This window comes from Budorcas taxicolor, chromosome 6 (genome assembly GCF_023091745.1).
Source record: "Budorcas taxicolor isolate Tak-1 chromosome 6, Takin1.1, whole genome shotgun sequence".
In the NCBI taxonomy this organism is placed as follows: Eukaryota; Metazoa; Chordata; class Mammalia; order Artiodactyla; family Bovidae; genus Budorcas; species Budorcas taxicolor.
The window spans coordinates 6,514,651-6,533,897 of record NC_068915.1 but is presented as its reverse complement, the minus strand read 5'-3'; the positions used below and the strand labels follow the sequence as shown (position 1 = coordinate 6,533,897).

At 36.1% G+C, this 19,247-nt stretch overlaps 1 protein-coding gene across 1 annotated transcript in view; it reads left to right on the top strand.

Moving 5' to 3' along the window:
• Positions 1-15,187, top strand: part of USP53 (ubiquitin specific peptidase 53) — a 36,845-nt gene extending 21,658 nt beyond the window's left edge. The window contains exons 11-15 of the mRNA XM_052642031.1: positions 718-864; positions 1,890-2,628; positions 4,514-4,590; positions 13,030-13,126; positions 14,197-15,187. Coding sequence (XP_052497991.1) covers positions 718-864; positions 1,890-2,628; positions 4,514-4,590; positions 13,030-13,126; positions 14,197-15,187 — 2,051 coding nt within the window. The remainder of the gene's footprint in view (positions 1-717; positions 865-1,889; positions 2,629-4,513; positions 4,591-13,029; positions 13,127-14,196) is intronic.
• Positions 15,188-19,247: the final 4,060 nt, after the last annotated feature.

Genomic DNA, 19,247 nt, shown 5'->3' with positions numbered 1-19,247 from the left:
TAAGCATTTGTCTGAGACCTATAGTTTTATTTGAACACTTTGATTCAACTAGTGGTTGAGTTTTTCCATGTACTCAAGACTGTACGTAATAGGCTGGAGGCAATCTGGACTGTCACCAAAGAAAGCTATGATATGGATATGGCCTTTCCTTCAAGGAGTTAATTATTAAGTTGGAGAGGAAAAACATTTAGTTAATAATTTGGCTCGTATGCCAAAATTAAATTTAGCATTGGTGAATGCAACAGGAGTTTGAAGTTACTGTTGTTGTAGTTTATTTTTAACCTCTTGTTTATTCAACTCTCTCTTGTCATTATCAACCTACAACTTTAATTTTCACAAATGAAGATCTGTGGTTAGGATCCAACAGGAGATATCAAAGTATGGTGTATAATTATGGTTTAGAAATATATATAACTAATTGAGTGACTTTTGAGGATGATTTTATAAAGGGCTTTTAAAATGTATTAATGAAATAACGTCTAACCATAAAGTAACCCATTTAAGCAAGAAAAGATTCAGAATTAACAATTATCATGAACAAAAAACTATAATAAATGCTCTTTAAAGTTCTTAATGAAACTATACCTTTTTCCATTTTATATATTCATCTGTATTTTGTTAATATATTGCATCTTAAATTTTTAATGTAGTGCAGTTTGTACTTTTATTGAATAGCATGAAAAATGATCTGTGTTATTATAATTTTTTTTTTTTTAGTTAAGTCAAGTCACAGTGATCAAAGGGAAAAAATAAAAGACATTTCCAGAGAATGTGCTCTAAAAGCCATTGAACAGAAAAACTTACTTTCCTCACAAAGGAAAGATTTGGAGAGGGGACAGAGAAAAGATTTGGGTAGACATAGAGGTAAGTTAAGAACTTGTAGCATTCATTGGAGAAAGGCAGCTACAATCTTACTTTAAAGCTAGCTTTTATAATTTAATACAATTTAATATAATTTCTTTATATATTATATATATTTATTTATATGTTATATATCTTAGTATGATTTCTATAATGTGCCTGTTACATCTATAAATGTAAAGTTTTCCTAGTTCTTATTCAATTATAGCATGGAAAATTTGTGTTTTTTTATAGTTTCACCTTTTAACCATAAATTCAATTCACCTGTATGGTACATTCAAATAATAAGGAAGGTTATACAATTAAATAAAAGGAATTTTTTTTCCTGCAACCCAACCCTTGACTTTTGCTCTGTTCCGCTATTAACAATTTCCATGATCATGTCTTACTTTTATGGTTTTATGCCCTTATTTATGGACATATCATGATTTAATTGATACTTCTAGGCTTTAAAACTTGATTTAATATTCTTGCTGCATTGAAATCCTTTCACAGTTACTTTGTGTACTTTTTGCATGTAGCCACAGCATAAAATTTTTTCAGAATGATTACTGGGTTAGAGTATGTTTATTTTCAGTTTTGATCGGTATGGCTCCATTGCCCTCCTAAAACACTTGACAGTCTGCACTCCCACCAATGGGGATTAGATATCTGTTTCCAGCAGTAATTGGTTTAGTAAACTTTTAATCTTACCAATATAATAGATGGGAAAATATGTTTATTTTTATGCTTTTTATTATGAATGAGATAGAATACATTTTTTTTAACTTTTCTAATTACCTTGTGATCTGCTTTGCAGATAATTTTTTAAAATCATTACATAACCATTTATATTATAAATGTATCACATCAAGCATAAATAGAGATTTCAAAAGCAATTTTTAATCTCAAAGCACTATGTGATTTAAATAACTATCATTATTACTGCTTAACTTTTCTTCTTTTCATCAAAGAAGGTGTTTGGCTTGTGATTTAACAAGTGGCTTTGAAGAGCTTTTGTATCATTATTTCCTTATGTATTTTTAAAGATTTGGTTGATGAAGACCCTCCACATTTCAAGACTGGATCACCTCCTACCCTAAATGGCTTTAGACAGTATGGGAATCCACATCTATATCATAGTCAAGGGAAAGGACCATGTAAGCATGACCGAACTGCCCATCAGAGTCGAACTTCTGCACAAACCTTAAGTTCAAGTAAATCCCAGATTCTTGCTTCAGGAGAGAAAATAACTGGCAAAACTAAGAGTGACAGCGGTACTGGGTATGATACAGACAGTAGCCAAGAGTCTCGCGATAAAGGAAGCAGCTCCAATGGCAGCAATAAAAGCCGAAACCGAGGCTGGAAACCTATGAGAGAAACATTAAATGTTGATAGTATTTTTAGTGAAGGTGAACAAAGGCAGCAGAGTCCAAGGCATAAATCAAACATCAGTAACAAGTCTAAATGTAGCAAAGATCAGAGTTTTAACGATTGGCCGAAAGAGAATCCAAAGCAAAAGTGTTTAATGACCATATATGAAGATGAAATGAAGCAAGAAACGGGAAGCAGGACTTCCCTTGAATTTAATGGAAAAGTAGCAGAGAAAAATAAAGCCCTCAGAGAAACTAAAGTTCATGGTGACAACTGGCAGATGCAAAGGACAGAGTCTGGATATGAAAGCAGTGATCATATCAGTAATGGCTCTGCTAATTTGGACTCGCCTATTATTGATGGAAATGGTACAGTGGTGGATATCAGTGGTGATAAAGAAACCACATCTTTCAGGTAATACACAAATTATATAAATGATTTTCCCCCATCCATTGTGTCTTTAATTACTTGAAGGAACTTTCAAACACTGGGGTCAGTTAAATGAAAAGCAAAGAGCTTGAGCTCAGAGTAACCTGGGATATCACAGGTTATTTGATATTTTGAGTTTCTCTTTTTAATAGTTATTTCCTGATTCCTAAAATAACAACTGTTTATTTTGAAGAAATTTAGAAAGTAAAATGCATTGTCATTTTGCCACTAAAAACTATTGATATATACTACAAGTTTTAAACCATAGATTTAAATTGGTATATCTGTCATTAAGCTCATTGCTTAATTCTTCAATCTATTTAATGCTCATTATCCCATCTCTAACATCTGTAACTCAGAGCTGGGGTTATTCTCTTCTGTCGTAACCCAGTTCCATGAAGGAGATATTTTTCCTTTAGCAAATATTAAAGAATACAGCCAGTAATTAAGTTTTCATTCAATTAATTCTTAATTCTGAAAACATTTATTATATTACTGTTAGCAGTCTACTTCCACATCTCTGTAACCTCTAAAATATGTCCGCAGCTTAGGTCAGTTAACCCACTATGTCTTCCCTTAATCAGTCTAAAACATGTTAATTTGATATTAGCTGGTATTTTATCACATTGATTATTGAAAAGCCAGATTTGCAAAAATGACTGCCCATGTTTTACTAAAATAATCATTATAATGAAGACTTAGGGAAGTTCTTTATTTGGCAGGGTAATTTCATAATACTTCCTAAGGTATTAGAGAGATCAGGACTTTGTAACCAGATAGGCTTCAGTTCAGTCCAGTTCAGTCGCTCAGTCGTGTCCTACTCTTTGCGACCCCATGAATCGCAGCACGCCAGGCCTCCCTGCCCATCACCAACTCCCGGAGTTCACCCAAACTCACGTGCGTCAAGTCGGTAATGCCATCCAGCCATCTCATCCTCTGTCATCCTCTTCTCCTCCTGCCCCCAATCCCTCCCAGCATCAGAGTCTTTTCCAGTGAGTCAACTCTTCACATGAGGTGGCCAAAGTACTGGAGTGTTTCAGCCTCAGCATCAGTCCTTCCAAAGAACACCCAGGACTGATCTCCTTTAGGATGGACTGGTTGGATCTCCTTGCAGTCCAAGGGACTCTCAAGAGTCTTTTCCAACACCACAGTTCAAAAGCATCAATTCTTCAGCACTCAGATTTCTTCACTGTCCAACTCTCACATTGATACATGACCACTGGAAAAATCATAGCCTTGATTAGACGGACCTTTGTTGGCAAAGTAATGTCTCTGCTTTTGAATATGCTATCTAGGTTGGTCATAACTTTCCTTCCAAGGAGTAAGCGTCTTTTTAATTTCATGGCTGCAATCACCATCTGCAGTGATTTTGGAGCCCAAAAAAAGTCTGACGCTGTTTCCACCGTTTCCCCATCTATTTCCCATGAAGTGATGGGACCAGATGCGATGATCTTAGTTTTCTGAATGTTGAGCTTTAAGCCAACTTTTTCACTCTCCTCTTTCACTTTCATCAAGAGGCTTTTTAGCTCCTCTTCACTTTCTGCCATAAGGGTGGTGTCATCTGCATATCTGAGGTGATTGATATTTCTCCCGGCAATCTTGATTCCAGCTTGTGCTTCTTTGATTTAAGTTACTGAGCAAATTAATTTGACTTTCACAGCCTTAATCTGTGACATGAGGATAATAACTGTTGTAAAATGAGAATATTAACTACTTTTAAGTATTATTGTGAGATGTAATTAATCCCCTAGAGCAGCACATGGTGTATAATAATTGTTTAACAAATGTTTCCTTTCTTTTTCTTAGGGTAAAGTAAATAATAATCCATGATAGCTGATATGTTTGGTGTGTGTTTTATTTTATTTTCTAGTGATCAGATTAAGACAAGCAACCGAAACACAGAACGTGTGAACTATACCTCCCAACAGAGCAAAAATCACTTCGAAGGTAAAATTTTTATTTAAATATATTGTAATAGTAGCAGTAAAAAGTAAATCATGATATTAAGACTAAAGTAGGTGAAAACAGTCCTTCTACTGATGAGTTGATGAGTAATGAGGATGGAAGTTGGGAGAGTTTATGCTTGAAGTCTTAAAGGATGCAAATAGCTACTTCAGGAAGTAGGAATAAAGGCAAGTGTGTCAGCCAGGCTAGGCTAGATTCTGGGCTGTGCAGTGGTAGCAACCTGAAAATCTCAATGTCTTAACACAAGATTGTTTCTTGCTCACAACACATGTCCAGTGGAGGTCAGCATGACGTCTCTTCCTGTGATGTCTCAGGGCCTGAGACACATGGTACCCGCATCTCCACCAGTGTTTCTCTAATTGTTGCAGTATTGCAGGAGAGGGTGGTGAAGGGGACGTAATGTGGAGACTCAGTCACGTGTGAGCGCTTAAAACTGTCAACCCAGAAGCAATCCAGGCGCTTCCGCTCACATCTCACTGGCCGAGCAAGTCTTCACAGTCAGGCTAATATCACAGAGGGTGGAAAAGGATGGTTTACCAGTGCGTTCAGTCTGTATGAACAGTCCTGATGTCTGCCACATGCATTAAGGATAGACAGAAAACCTGATAAACAGCCTGTTGGAAAAGTTCAGTTTGGAAGCAATAAATGTGTAATGGTGTGACATTATTATAGGTGATTTGTTAGCAACATACAGCAGCTCAGAAGCAAAGAAAATTAGATGTTTGAATGTGTATAGAATTTGGGATTGTTACTGAGAGGTTATACCTGAAGAATTTGGGAAATGGGGTTCAAGGAAAATGATGAGCAAGGGGACTATAGAGGTTGCAGTCAAGGACATTGTCTTCAGATTTTAGAATTCAGAGGATTAGAAGGGATATAATTTTTAACAATGAAAAACAGCCATGATGAACACATTTTAAAGTTTGTTTTTAGTCTTTATCTTTCTTAAGGCTTTTATGGAGATTATTTTTCAGTTTGCAGATGTTAAATTTGATTAAATGTTTTAAGTATTTTGTTTTCTTCAGATGGTATAATATCAGTAGGAAGCACTTATATTAAGGAAATAACCTTCCTTTCCCATATAAAATGTCTCGCCTGTTTTAAAAATCTGATAAAAGTCTGGTAACAAAGTATTACAGGAAACAGTAAGGGGGTTGCCAAAAAATCAACAGCCAAAGTCAGTAAAAACTGAACAATAATTGCAAGTTCAGTGCTCTCTACAAAATGATGCTTGCTTCCTGACATTAATAAAAACACAGGGTCATAGAAATGTTGATGGTTCGGAGTGCATTGCTATAAGAACTCTGTAGTGGATTTCCCCGTTGAATGTGAAAGAGTATATATGTAGTCCACTTAAAAATATTGCATAACAAAATTTGTCATTCTAATCATGTTTAAGTAAAGATTGCGTGATGATAACTACATTCCCATTGTTTTGCCACCATCACTAGCATCTATCTCCATAATTCTTTCACCTTCTCAAATTGAACTCTATCCCATTAAACAACTCCCCATTTCCTCCTCCCTCCAGCCCCTGGCAACTGCTGTTCTACTTTCTGGCTCTTCAAATTTGACTACTGTAGATACCTCATATAAGTGGAATTATACAGTATTTGTCTTTTTACAGCTGGCTTATTTCGTTCGTTAATGGGCTTCCCTCATAGCTCAGTTGGTAAAGAATCTGCCTACAATGCAGGAGACCCTGGTTCAGTTCTTGGGTTGGGAAGATCCCCTGGAGAAGAGATAGGCTACCCACTCCAGTATTCTTGGGCTTCCCTTGTAGCTCAGCTGGTAAAGAATCCGCCTGCAATGCAGGAGACCTGGGTTCGATCCCTGGGTTGGGAAGATCCCTTGGAGAAGGGGACAGCTACCCACTCCAGTATTCTGGCCTGGAGAATTCCAGGGACTATACAGTCCATGGGATTGCAAAGAGTCAGACACAACTGAGCAACTTTCACTACTTTGTTTAGCGCAGTGCCTTCAGAGTTCCTCCGTGTATCAGAATTCCACTCCTTTTTTAGGCTGAATAACGTTACATTATATGATGTAACACATTTTGTTTGTCCACATTTGGGTTGGTTCTGCCTTTTGGGTATTGTATGAAATGCTCCTATTTTTATGGATGCCTGAAATCCCTGCTTTTAGTTCTTTTCAATATATACCCAGAAGCGCAATTGCTGGATCCTTTGGCGATTTTATGTTTAATTTTTTGAGGAACCACTACACTATTTTCCATAGCAGCTGCAGCATTTTACTTTTCCACCAGCAGTGCACAAAGCTTCCAGTTTCTCCACCTCCTCACCAGTACTTGTTATTTTCTTTTTTTTTTTATAATTGCCATCTTAGTGGGTATGAGGTGGTATCTTTTTGTGGTTTTATGTAACCTACCTTTTATTTAACTACATTAATTGCATTACATTACAAATATTATTTCTTATTTAATAAACTTCAAAACTTGTAAGAGTTCTTTAAACTAGTTTTTGCTTGTGTGCATGCATGCTAAGTCACTTCAGTCATGTCTGATTCTTTGTGATCCTATGGACTGTAGCCCACCAGGCCCCACTGTCCATGGGATTCTCCAGGCTAGAATACTCACCAGGCCCTCCTCCAGGGGATCTTCCAGACCCAGGGATTAAACCCACATTTCTTAAGACTCCTGTACTGGCAGGCCTTTTTTTCGTTTTTTAACCACTAGCACCCTCTGGGAAGCCCAGTCTTTGCTTAGGGAACCGTTATTAAAGTGCATACCTATGGTATCCATATGTGTGTTCCCCTCCCCTAGTTTATGATTGACAACATGGTAAAGTGGGTATAGCAGTTTATTTCCTAAGCTAAAAGGTTGCCCTGTGTCAATTTTTTTTTTCCCCAGTAAAGCACAATTTAATTTTTTGTGGCATGGTATCATTTTCTTGGATTTCTATTTCTTATTTATAAAATGGGACACACATACATTATTGACCTGAAGAATCACTTTATCCATGGATAAAAGACTTTCACAAAGTTAAAGAACCTTAGAAAAAAATTTTTAATTTCTATATTCTGTTTGACATTTAAGTCAGCTTTTAATATTAGTCTGTATAAGTTTATGTACTAGTAGAGAACTTAAAATCTAAAGTAATGCCATTGTAGTTATTTCACTGATAATTTTTCACTGATAGAGATACTATGCTGCTGCTGCTTATGGGTTATGACTTAAATTGCATTTAAAACAGAAGAAATGACATGTTCAAAAGTACATGGACAGCACATGTACTTTTGATACCACATATTAGATAAACACAGGTAACTTGTTATATACAAGGCTGGAATGCATCCATGGAAATTCTGAGATGATGGATAGAGGCTAGAAAGAAGCCAAATCATGATGAAACTTTTATGCTGTTTTTAAATCCTAAGAAGTGGAAAGGCACCAAAGGACAAGGAGAGTAGTGTACTCCAATTTGCATTTTAGAAAAGACTTTTTAGTGGCTGTGTAGCAATGGTCACCCACTCCAGTACTCTTGCCTGGAAAATCCCATGGACGGAGGAACCTGGTAGGCTACAGTCCATGGGGTCGCAAAGAGTCAGACACGACTGAGCCACTTCACTTTCACTTTTCACTTTCATGCCTTGGAGAAGGAAATGGCAACCCACTCCAGTGTTCTTGCCTGGAGAATCCCAGGGATGGCGGAGCCTGGTGGGCTGCCGTCTATGGGGTCGCACAGAGTTGGACACAACTGAAGTGACTTAGCAGCAGCAGAGGGTGAATTTAGAGCAGTGGGAGAACAATTAGATACAGAATTTAATAGCTTAGGGGAGAAAAGATGAGTGTATAAATTAAGGCTGTATCTATGTCGAGAAAGAAGATTTCAGAGATTATAAGAATATGTGGACAGTGGAGTCAGGTTCTATGACAGATGTACACAGTGCGGGAAAAGTAGAAAGTGAGGAGTAGCCGTATTTGGGTCTTACGTATGTGGATTCAGCATTTACCAATTGGAGGAATATAGGAAGAAGAGACAGATTTAGGGGGTGAGAGCCACTCGGTCACTCAGTTGTGTCTGACTCTTTGTGACTGCATGGACTGTAGCTCACCAGGCTTCTCTATCCATGGGATTTTCAGGCAGGAATACTGGAGTGGGTTGCCATTTCCCAACCCAGGGGTCGGACTTGTGTCTCTTACGTCTCCTCCATTGGCAGGCGAATTCTTTACCACGGGGCCACCTGGGAAGCCCTCATATCTTGGCATCGAGTGGGGATGTCAGATTTAGTTTTAGATTTGTTCGGTTTGTCATTTTAGGTAAATAGATTAATTAGACAGTTACAAATGTCTGTAATGCAGGAAACATTATGTATCGGTAGCCATCAACATATATGAGAACTGAATGCCAGAGACGTGAGCACCATCACTCGGAAAAACATGAGATGTTAGGGCATAAGGTAGATGAAGGAACATGGGGTTTGTTGACTAGAAGAGATGAGCCAAGGCAGAGCGAAGGAGCAACTGTGGAAAAGAATGAGTAGTAACTGGAAAGTACGAGAAAATACAGCAGAGGAGAGTATCACACGGAGACTAGGAAGATGGGGAGGCTCAAGAAGAAAATGGCCCCGGGTAAAGCAGAAGAAGGGTTAGAAACTGCTAGTTTGACTCAGCAGCTAATAAGGCATTAGTGACCTAGTGAAAGCAGTGTTAGAGGCACACTGGAATAGACCCAGGAATGTGATAGGACTGAAGTGTTTAGAAGTAAGGGGCCATGATTTTGTAACTTACTCTCAAATGGTTCAGAAAAAAAAAAAAGGTAAAATGATAATAATAGGTGAATCTGGCTAAAGGATACACAGGTAGGTATTCTTTGTAGTGGTTTTAGTCTTTCAGCTTTTCTGAACTTTTTGAAGTCATCTTCCAACTAAAAGTTTTTCAGAAAAGATTACAGTAAATAAAAGAGCAGTAAATAAATGCAAGCATCTGTCAGAATCTTTGCTGTGAATAGTAAAGAAGTGAAGTGAAGTGAAAGTCTCTCAGTCGTGTCCAGCTCTTTGCAACCCCGTGGACTATACAGTCCATGGAATTCTCCAGGGCAGAATACTGGAGTGGATGTGTTCCCTGCTCCAGGAGATCTTCCCAACCCAGGGATCAAACCCAGGTCTCCAGCATTGCAGGCAGATTCTTTACCAGCTGAGCCACCAGGGAAACTAAAGGAGAAAAAGGAAACCAAGCGCTTAGTTTTGCATTTATGTTACAGAAGGTAAGGGACTGATGTTGTACAGAGGAGAAAGGTGTGAAAAGAGTGGGACAGAACAGTAATTAATGGAATACGATCTCTGGAAGTAGAGTGAAAGTGAAACAGAGAAGGCTTTGAATTAAAGGAGTGGTAAATGGGAGAGATAAAGGTGAGTGTGGGTACCATTCAGTATGTATTATGTTAGATGAACCCTTTGAAGGTGTTCACACCTAATGGACTCTTTTCTCTGTGGAGTAAGGTTATCTACTGAAATAAATGTATGCTAAGATATTGACAGATTGTAAGTAACTAATCACAAAGGAATTATTAGGCCTTTCAAAAACTTTTGCCATTACTTTGCAGTCTAGAATACTTAACCTCAGTTAATCATAGAAGTCAGGGTTGGTGCAAGCTGAGAGTCTTGATCTTGCAAAGGACAAGTAAGAGTGAAAGGAGTTAATCAGCGGTCAAAAAAATCTGTTAATCTCCTTAATTCTTATAAAAAAATCTGTACCTCCATTATGCTAAGTGAAATACACTATCCTTAGTTATTAAATCCTAAAATTAGTGAGTGAAAAATACTTTAATCAAAAAGTATATTTGTGTAGATAAATTTGATTTTTTTCTCTTAAACGATTTTTTTTACAAACTTCAGAGTATATTAATTTAAAACAAATACGTTAGAAAGTATATCTAAAGAATATACTTTAGAGGTACTTTTAACAGTTGGTTTTGTCTCTATGCATACTAAGTTTATTTTCTCTAGGAGCTTCACCGACCATTGAGAAGTAGTTGCTGTGGCCCAGCATCATCAAATATTTACATATTTTTAAAAACCATAAACTTTCAGTGTTGAAATTTAATTTGTAGCAAAATAGCATTATTTGCTCTTTCTTTAAAGTAAAATACCAGTGAGAAAAGAAGACTCGTTGCTTTTTATTTCGTATCATCCCCAAGTTTGGTATCTGATAGTAGATTATTACATACTAAAGTATCTGTTCCTTTTGTCATGTAGTAAATTTAGCCAGAAATATTTATACAGTTAAAGTTTTGTGATTTTTTTTCCTAAAGTATTTAAATGTTAACTTTTTATTGTAAATCAGATCATTGATTAGGTTATTGCTCTTGGATTTCTAGGCTTTGTAGTTGCAGTATTATTTTTTTAGTCTGAAATCTTCATACACAACAAGAGTGAGGATTATAGTGTCTAGAATAGCAGTTTGGTTTTCTTGTTATGTAAGTCTGTTTTAAACCTAGGTTACCTTTTCAAATTAAGTAAATATATTTTGATTTCTTGACTGTTGGGCTTTAGGTTTGTTTGTATACAGTACCAAAATTAGCATTATTAATTAAAGCTCCTTGTGTTGATGTTGAAGTAGCTGCTTTGCCAAGTGTTAAAATCCAGCTCTTAGATTTGCAAAGAACCTGGAGCCGAAATTCTCAGTAAAGACACATGGATATCTGTGTCAGCAGAAGAGAAAAATAACACATCTATTTTTAAGTTAGTTGGAATTCTGAAGTCAGACCACTTGGTTGAATGCCTGCCAGTGATATTAAAATTTCAAGCATATTTATAAAACCTCTGCTGCCTCCTGCTGCCCATTGTGTGGATAATTTGAGAATTAAGTATTTAATTCTTTTTGTATTTGTGAATATTAAACTTTGAGTTACAGATAAGTAAAACATTCTGTAGTTAAAACCACAGTGGATGGGAAATTATAACTTCAACTTAGAAATTTCTCAGACTTTAAAGAATGAAAAATAGTTAACATTCTTTCTGATACTACTTTTTTTTTAGTCATAAAGTAGCTGTCAAAGAGAGAGGCTTAGATTGCTAAATTATGCAATCTTCCAAATGTTGTTACATTTCTGTATATCTTTTTAAAGAACACATTTTAAAATATTACCACAGATATTAGCAGAAAGTCTTAATTATTGGAAAACTACAAAACTCATGGTGGTAAATACAGGTTTTCCAAAACTCTTGCTTTCATCCAAAACCTTATCATTGGCAATAAATACTGCCAGTTGTTTTCCTGAAATGACGGGTTCACTTCTTTCAAGAAAATGTATGTCAGATAGTCAATTCTGAATAACTGAAGTTGGTCAATTGTCTTTTGAAGTAAAAATGGTTTTCAACTGTAAAGATTAAGTGAAATAACTACTTACCAACTTCTTAAAACTTGAGCAAGCAGTCAATAAATGGTAGCTAGTTCATGGTGGAATGACATTTTACGTGTTATCATAATACCCTCTCACTCATTTTAATTCAGTTGATGTTCCTAGTATTCCTGTGAAGCAGGTAAAATAGATAGTAGGATCTCATTAAAGGAAGAAACCTAGACTGTAAGGTGGTATAAGGTTTTAAAGTTGGTTTTAATATAAAGTAACCATCCAATAAACAGTGAGTCCAAACTTCAACTTAAGTTGTGTGCCTGTGCTAAGTCACTTCAGTCATGTCCGACTCTTTCCCACCCCATGGACAGTAGCCCGCCAGGCTCCTCTGTCCATGGGATTCTCCAGGCAAGAATACTGGAGTGGGTTGCCATGCCCTCCTCCAGGGGGTCTTTCCCACTCAGGGATTGAATCCTAGTTCTCTTACGTCTTCTGCATTGATTGGCAGGCAACTCAAGGCATCTATTTTCAAATGTAGGATCTTCCCACCCATTCATCAGTAAAGAGTAAACGGGAAATACAGTTCCACATGACCCATCAAGAATAACACTTTTGGGGCATTGCTGACATTTTCATGTGTAATAAATGGAGGAAAGGACCATTAATTTTGTATAAAGGGTTCAGAAAAGGTATTATTTGAGCAAAGGCTTGAAGAACTAGTTTTTTTCTGTTAATTTGGAAGAGAATTACCTGTTTATAGAAAGCCTTATGTAAATTATGGAGAAGTATTGATTCCTGGGTCAGGAAGATCTGCTGGAGAAGGGATAGGCTACCCACTCCAGTGTTCTTGGGCTTCCCTTGTGGCTCAGCTGGTAAAGAATCCTCCTGCAATGCCGGAGACCTGGGTTCGATCCCTGGGTTGGGAAGATCCCCTGGAGAAGGGAAAGGCTACCCACTCCAGTATTCTGCCCTGGAGAAGCCTATGGACTCTATAGTCCATGGGGTTGCAAAGAGTCGGACACGACTGAGCGGCTTTCACTTCAGTTATAGATGGAGTAAATTCTGAAAGATCACTTACATAATTTTTTCTCATTTTCCTCCTCAGGCTTTAAAAGAGAACTCAAGAACTTAGACGTAGTCTCTAAAGCTCATGAGTTCCACCCAGAATCACACCTACAAATAAAAAATCCTTTGATAAAAAGGTAATCATAGCTGTTTGGAAATACTAGAATCTTCTAAATGCATGTATAATAGGAATTCTTTATCAGAAAGGCATTCTTAGCTAACTGACAGGCATACATACTTACCTGAAAGCCGTGGGTCTAGAGTGCTATGATGCATATTTTATTGGGGATCATTAAAAGGATGTAGACCTTAATGATGGGGGAGCGTACAAAGTTCCTTGTACAATATATGATTGTTTGTTTTAATCCTCACGGCATTCTTTTGAGGTAGATGGTATTTTACAAAAGAAAAAATTGGGGGTTTAGGTTAAGTAATTTGCCCCAAGCCAGTGGAGCCAAGATTTCAGTAGAGTTCTAATCTACTTGGCAGAGCCTCAACTCTTCATCTTTGTACTGTACTTGAATTTCATGCAAGTCACAGGAGAAAATAATTTGATCACATGAAGATAAATAATTTGTAATATGATACTATTTCTGTTCATCTTAGATATTATTAAGTAGTCTGATTATTTTTAATTAGTATCCTATCCTTATGGCATTATAAATAAAAGTACTTTTATTGCTATAAACATTGTAATGTTGGTTGGGAAGTGTTTTAGAGTATTGAATTATTTGCTAATAAAGTTTCCTTAAGTCTATTCTATTATTTATAACAATAAATGTAATTTCAGTGTTTGTAAGTTGAAACTTTTTGAGGGGGGGGTCATACTACACAGTTTGTGGGATCTTAGTTCCCCAACCAGGGATTGAACCCTGGGCCCAGGCATGAAAGCACTGAGTCCTAATCACTGGCCCACCAGGGATTTCCTGGAAATTTGCTTTTTTTAAAAAATTACACTTCTAATTATTACAAATCTGATATTGGTAATGATGTTTCTGGTAAACATTTATGTATTCTAAGATAAAGGTTTTGGATTCAGAGTGTAAATTATTAATGGTTGTAATTGTTAATGGTTTCCTTTTCTGTTATGTTATACCAATAACATAAACACTATATTGGGAAGTTAAACAATGGGACAAGTGCTTTTCTTTTCCCTCCAGTTTTGCATATTTGTGTATGGTGTTTGAGCTTTGTTTTTATTTTTCAGGTCACATATACATGAAACCAATGGAAAGACATTCCCTTCATTCAATCCAGAAATACTCAAGGACCACACAGTCAGAGAGCATACCCACCAGTCAGATGAACAGAAACTTGAAAAATCAAGTGAACCCAAGTTTTCTGAGTGGCTTAATAAAGAAAAGTCTGAGAGAACAGGTTTGCTTTTTCACATTGATGATAACTCTGGTTCTGGAAAGAGAGGGAACAGTAATGAAGCAGTCTCACCATCTTCATCACAGTCTTCACACATGAGAACTGTGGGGTCAAAGCCAGAAACCGCTCCCCTCATCCAGCAGCAAAATATGATGGAACGATGTTACTATGAGAACTCTCTACCCAGGGAACCTCTGGTTCAGTCAGCCTGTAGATATGACAGTTGTCAGATGCCAAAACTTGTTTGCCAGAATGCACCACCCCCTCTGCCACCAAAGAAATATGCTATGACCAGTGTGCCACAGTCAGAGAAAAATGATTCTACTCCTGATGTCAAAGTAGCAGAGACGTTTAAGACTAACTCTTCTAGTCTTCTGAAGCACAGTCCAAGTACAGCCTCAGAGCCAGGCATAGACATGAGTCCGTATGTGAACAATGAAAGATTTAAGGATACATTTCAAGCAAAAGAGTATGTCGGCAACACATCAAACACCCCATCCAGCTCTTCAACTAAAGATTTTCAGGCAGACTCAGGTGTAGCTGTTGGTGCTTTCTGCCAGCCAGAAACAGACTCTAGTTCTACATGTCCAAATGAGACAGTTTCATTAACTACCTATTTTTCGGTTGATAACTGCATGACTGATACATATAGATTGAAATACCATCAGAGGCCCAAGCTTTGCTTTCCAGAGAGCAGTGGCTTTTGTAATGATAGTTCACTGTCTCAGAATGAAAGAGAGCTAGGACCTGTGTTACATAGTAGTTTTGGTTCAAACTGCCCTTCCGAGCAAAAACATAAACCTGGTATTCACTGTAATAGATAAATGATGACTCCGGTGGGCTTTTACTTCTCAGAGACCATTTAAGAATCAACTGATCAAACCTAGTGCTATATGAAATTAAAACCATGGCATTATTAGTCATTAATCACTTTTTTTATACAGATCTTTTATCTTATGAAAATCAACTTATTGGGTATTTTGGAAATTCCCTCTGAATAGCCTTGGCATGCCTCAAAAAATAGAAAATCAGGCTGTGTCCAGAAAATCATTTCTCACACGCTGCAGTTGAGTAAAAATGTAATTTGACCCTTTATTTTTTGACTGGTAGACCCATAAGTATTAAACTAAGCAGTACTCATATGTAGACTGGTTAACTGTGCTCACTGAAAGATAGCAGATGGCAGGTCGTTTGCGTAGTCCAAGTAGTATTTGCTTTGTGAGGAAGCACTTTCTAATGGGTAGCCAAAAGAAGGCTTCACCCATTTGCTTTTGACTTCTGTGATAGTCTACTACATATGATTCCTTAAGTGTCTTAAAAAAAAAAATCAACCCATGAAATTGATAGCATTTCAGGAAAAAAGCCTTAATGGTAAAGCAATTTTTAATTAAATGCTCAAGGTCGGAAGAGACTTAATTTTGCTCCTAGAATTTTTACCTTCAGAATATCCTTTGTTGTATGTATTTATAAACATTACTTCAGTCGTGTAAGCTAAAAATAATTAAAATACTTCACTTTAGTATATTTATTTGTTACTTTTTTCTAGTTTTATATGAAATATGAAAGGTTTTTATTTCGGTTTGGTTTACTTTGGGCTGCTAGTGACCAGTGTTAGGGATTAACCTAAAGCCTTTTTTTAAGACTATCACTGTGACTGCCTAAATTTTCCATAGTACCTATTTGTAGATTGTCAGCCCATTTTAATGATATTCAGTCTTGAATTTGAAAATCATTCTGGGTTTCCAGATTAAATATTTGCTATTCATATAGGTTTAATTTTAATGAAATACATTGAGCATCCTCCCCTTTTTTCTGCTTAAACAATTTTCCCCACCTACTTTCACTGAGGCTTTCTTTAAAATAGTTTTCCATTTTATCATTATAAGTGGAAATAAGTACTTTAATTGCCTTATTTCATAGTTGTTAATTTTGTACTAAACTGGTAAACTAATTGTGGTTTAGAATAGTTTTATATTGCCCATGCTAGAGAAGTGAGAATTTGCATAAATTTTATATATAAAACATAATAATTCTGTAAATTAGTAAATTCAATATTTTGACCAGTTCCATAAATTGTTAAAGTATTCTAAAATGTTAATGATTAAAACTGAATAATTCTAGATAAGTAGAAAATAATTGCTTGTACAAGTCTAAGCTCACCCAGTTATCAGATCTTGATCAAATTTTGTCTTCCACCTAGAGAAGTTTCTAACTGTAACAGTAGGTGATTATTATTTTATATTCTCTTAATGTAGAAATACTTGAATATCAACTAAGTACAATTTTATCTTTTAAGAAAGCTTTTTTTAACATAGCTTTTAGTATGGAAGTTTTGTAAATATTGTAAAGTTTGTAAAATTGTACTTGAAATGTCATCAGTGTATTTACTGCTTTTATAATATTGTAAAATACTAGAAAAATGAGCTTGAAGTATTTTTAATAATTTTCAAAAACTTTGTGTAGTTTGTTTTTATGTCCAGTTGAAAATGTATTATTTTAAACATTTAAACTGATTTCTGATACTTAACAACAATCTCATAGGTTTCTATGAAGTTTAACTCACAATGGAGTTGCAGACATCACCCAGAAATGTCCGATTCTGGGGCTTTTTAAAGTACTGCTCTCCAGTTAAAACCTCCTGCATTATACTGTAGTACTAACAAACTAGAAACCGACCGTTTGTTTTTGTTGACACAACACTCCAAATATAGACAGAATATGTATTTACTAATTATTCATGTGAAATTTTTATTTCTAGGGTGACTATTTATTTTTATACGTTTTCTTGTGGTTATAAGATTATGATAACTTTCAAAATAACACAACCAACAGCTGTTATGTTCAAAATACTTCAGAGTATTTTCATGTGAAGTCAGTTTCTTCTGGTTCAAAATTTGGAGGGGGGTAAACTGATTTTTAATATGGGTGGACTTTTCTTTGCATTCATGACTGTTGATTCCTCTCTCATCCCTGTGAATTATGTATTTTATGGGAAACATAGGTCAATTTAAAGTTCAGGGGTGAACTTGGAATATCACTGATCAGAAAAATTTATCACAGGAGACTCTTAAGAGTTCAACTCTAGCGAGGTCTAAAGGAGAGTTCCCACAGGAGCTGATAAACTTTCTTTAAACAGTCAGAGAGTCAATATAATAACCTAGGCCTTGTGCACCCTAAGACCTCTGTAACAGCCACTCAATTCTGCCAGGGTAGTGTGAAAACAGCCAGAATGTAACATTTACCTAACAATATGCTAATGACTAGGCTTGTCTCTGCTCCAGTAAAACTTTAGCAGCATTGAAGCATGGATTTCACATTATTTCCACTTAATGAAATAGTTTTTCTGTTTTTTTCTCAATCATTTTAAGATGTAAAAATCATTCTTAGCTCACAGGCAGAGGCAAATGGGCCAGATTTCGGTATTTTGGTGACCCTTTCCCTACAGCATAACATCTACCTACATTAAATGCCCTCACTAAATAATTTTGTAGCCTGAGTGTATCCCCATGCCATTTAGGGACTAAGGTATATGGAGCACTTTACATCCTAAAAATTTCATGTTAACAGACTTCTAAAGACTTCACCACAGTTACTCATTAGCCAATAGATTTCAAATGGTTAAAACAATCAATTCCACTTAATGAAACTGTGAAATTTACAAAGGAATTGATCAAACTAAAATCACTTTGATTTTATTCTTTTGATGTCTTTACTGTAGCAAGTTTGCCGAATTGTTCCTGGTGTCTCATTTACCCAGTTCAAAAGCTTACAAGTACACTATATTATCTGAGATGGCACAGTGGTAGGCGTGATTTCATCTGTAGGACATTGAAATATTCAAGAGTTGTGGTAGTAGGCTGATTTTAGGCTCAGAAAGGTGGTATAGATTATAAATCTGTGTGTGACCTAGTACACAAGTAATTAGTTAAAATGAAAGCAAATCACACCTAATTTATCTGTGTAATAAACATTTACTGGACAAAATTTATTAGCAGGCAGTACAGAAACTATTCATACAGTCTGTTTGGTAACCTCAATGAAATCCCAGTTCTGTGTTTGTCTAGATGCTTCAAGCCTAAAATGTTCTCTTCAGGCAGATTTACCAGGTTCTCTGATGGCATAACTGTTAACCTCATAGTCGGCATTAGGTTAAAGTCCTCCAAAATCAATCCCAGATTTCACACTAACCTAAACCCATTCTAAAAAAGTAGAGAATGGTGAGTTTACCAGACCTACACCGTTTCTAAGGGAACTGAAAAACATTTAGGCAATTCCAATATATAAAGTATCACCAATTTCAAGGAGAGCCCATTTCTAATATCTGTTATACATACAATAGGAATAGCTTCTGAAGGGCTTATAGTAGCTGCTTTGGGAGTGTGACCTTTTTGATTAAATACTAACTGATCACTCTTAGAAATAAAATTATTAACATATTTAGATAAAGAATGTAAACTCCATGAAGGCAAGGATTTTTGTTTTGTTCAGTGGTATACCTGGCCCATAGTAATTGCTCAAATATTTGCTCAATGAGTAAATATGGTGACTTTGCTGAAGTATTAAAAGTTATAGACATTATAATAAACATGTTTTGGCCACAAGCATTCTTAATGCAAACCTAATAAAAATTAGGTTTGAAACACATAGTTGTGTTTCACTGAGTTCAAGAGCTTAAAAGTGAGGGGAAGCATCCAGGTAAAGATGACATGCCTTCTAGCCTTCCACCACTGGATACTATATACTTTATCTAAAATTGTACCAACCTAGCAACCATAACAGAGGGCCACTTAAAAATTAAACTGGCATTTGCAGCAAATACATTGTGGGCCTGGACTTTCTTGTATAGCTTTTACTCCTTTTTTTCCCAAGTTCTTCCCTTGCTTT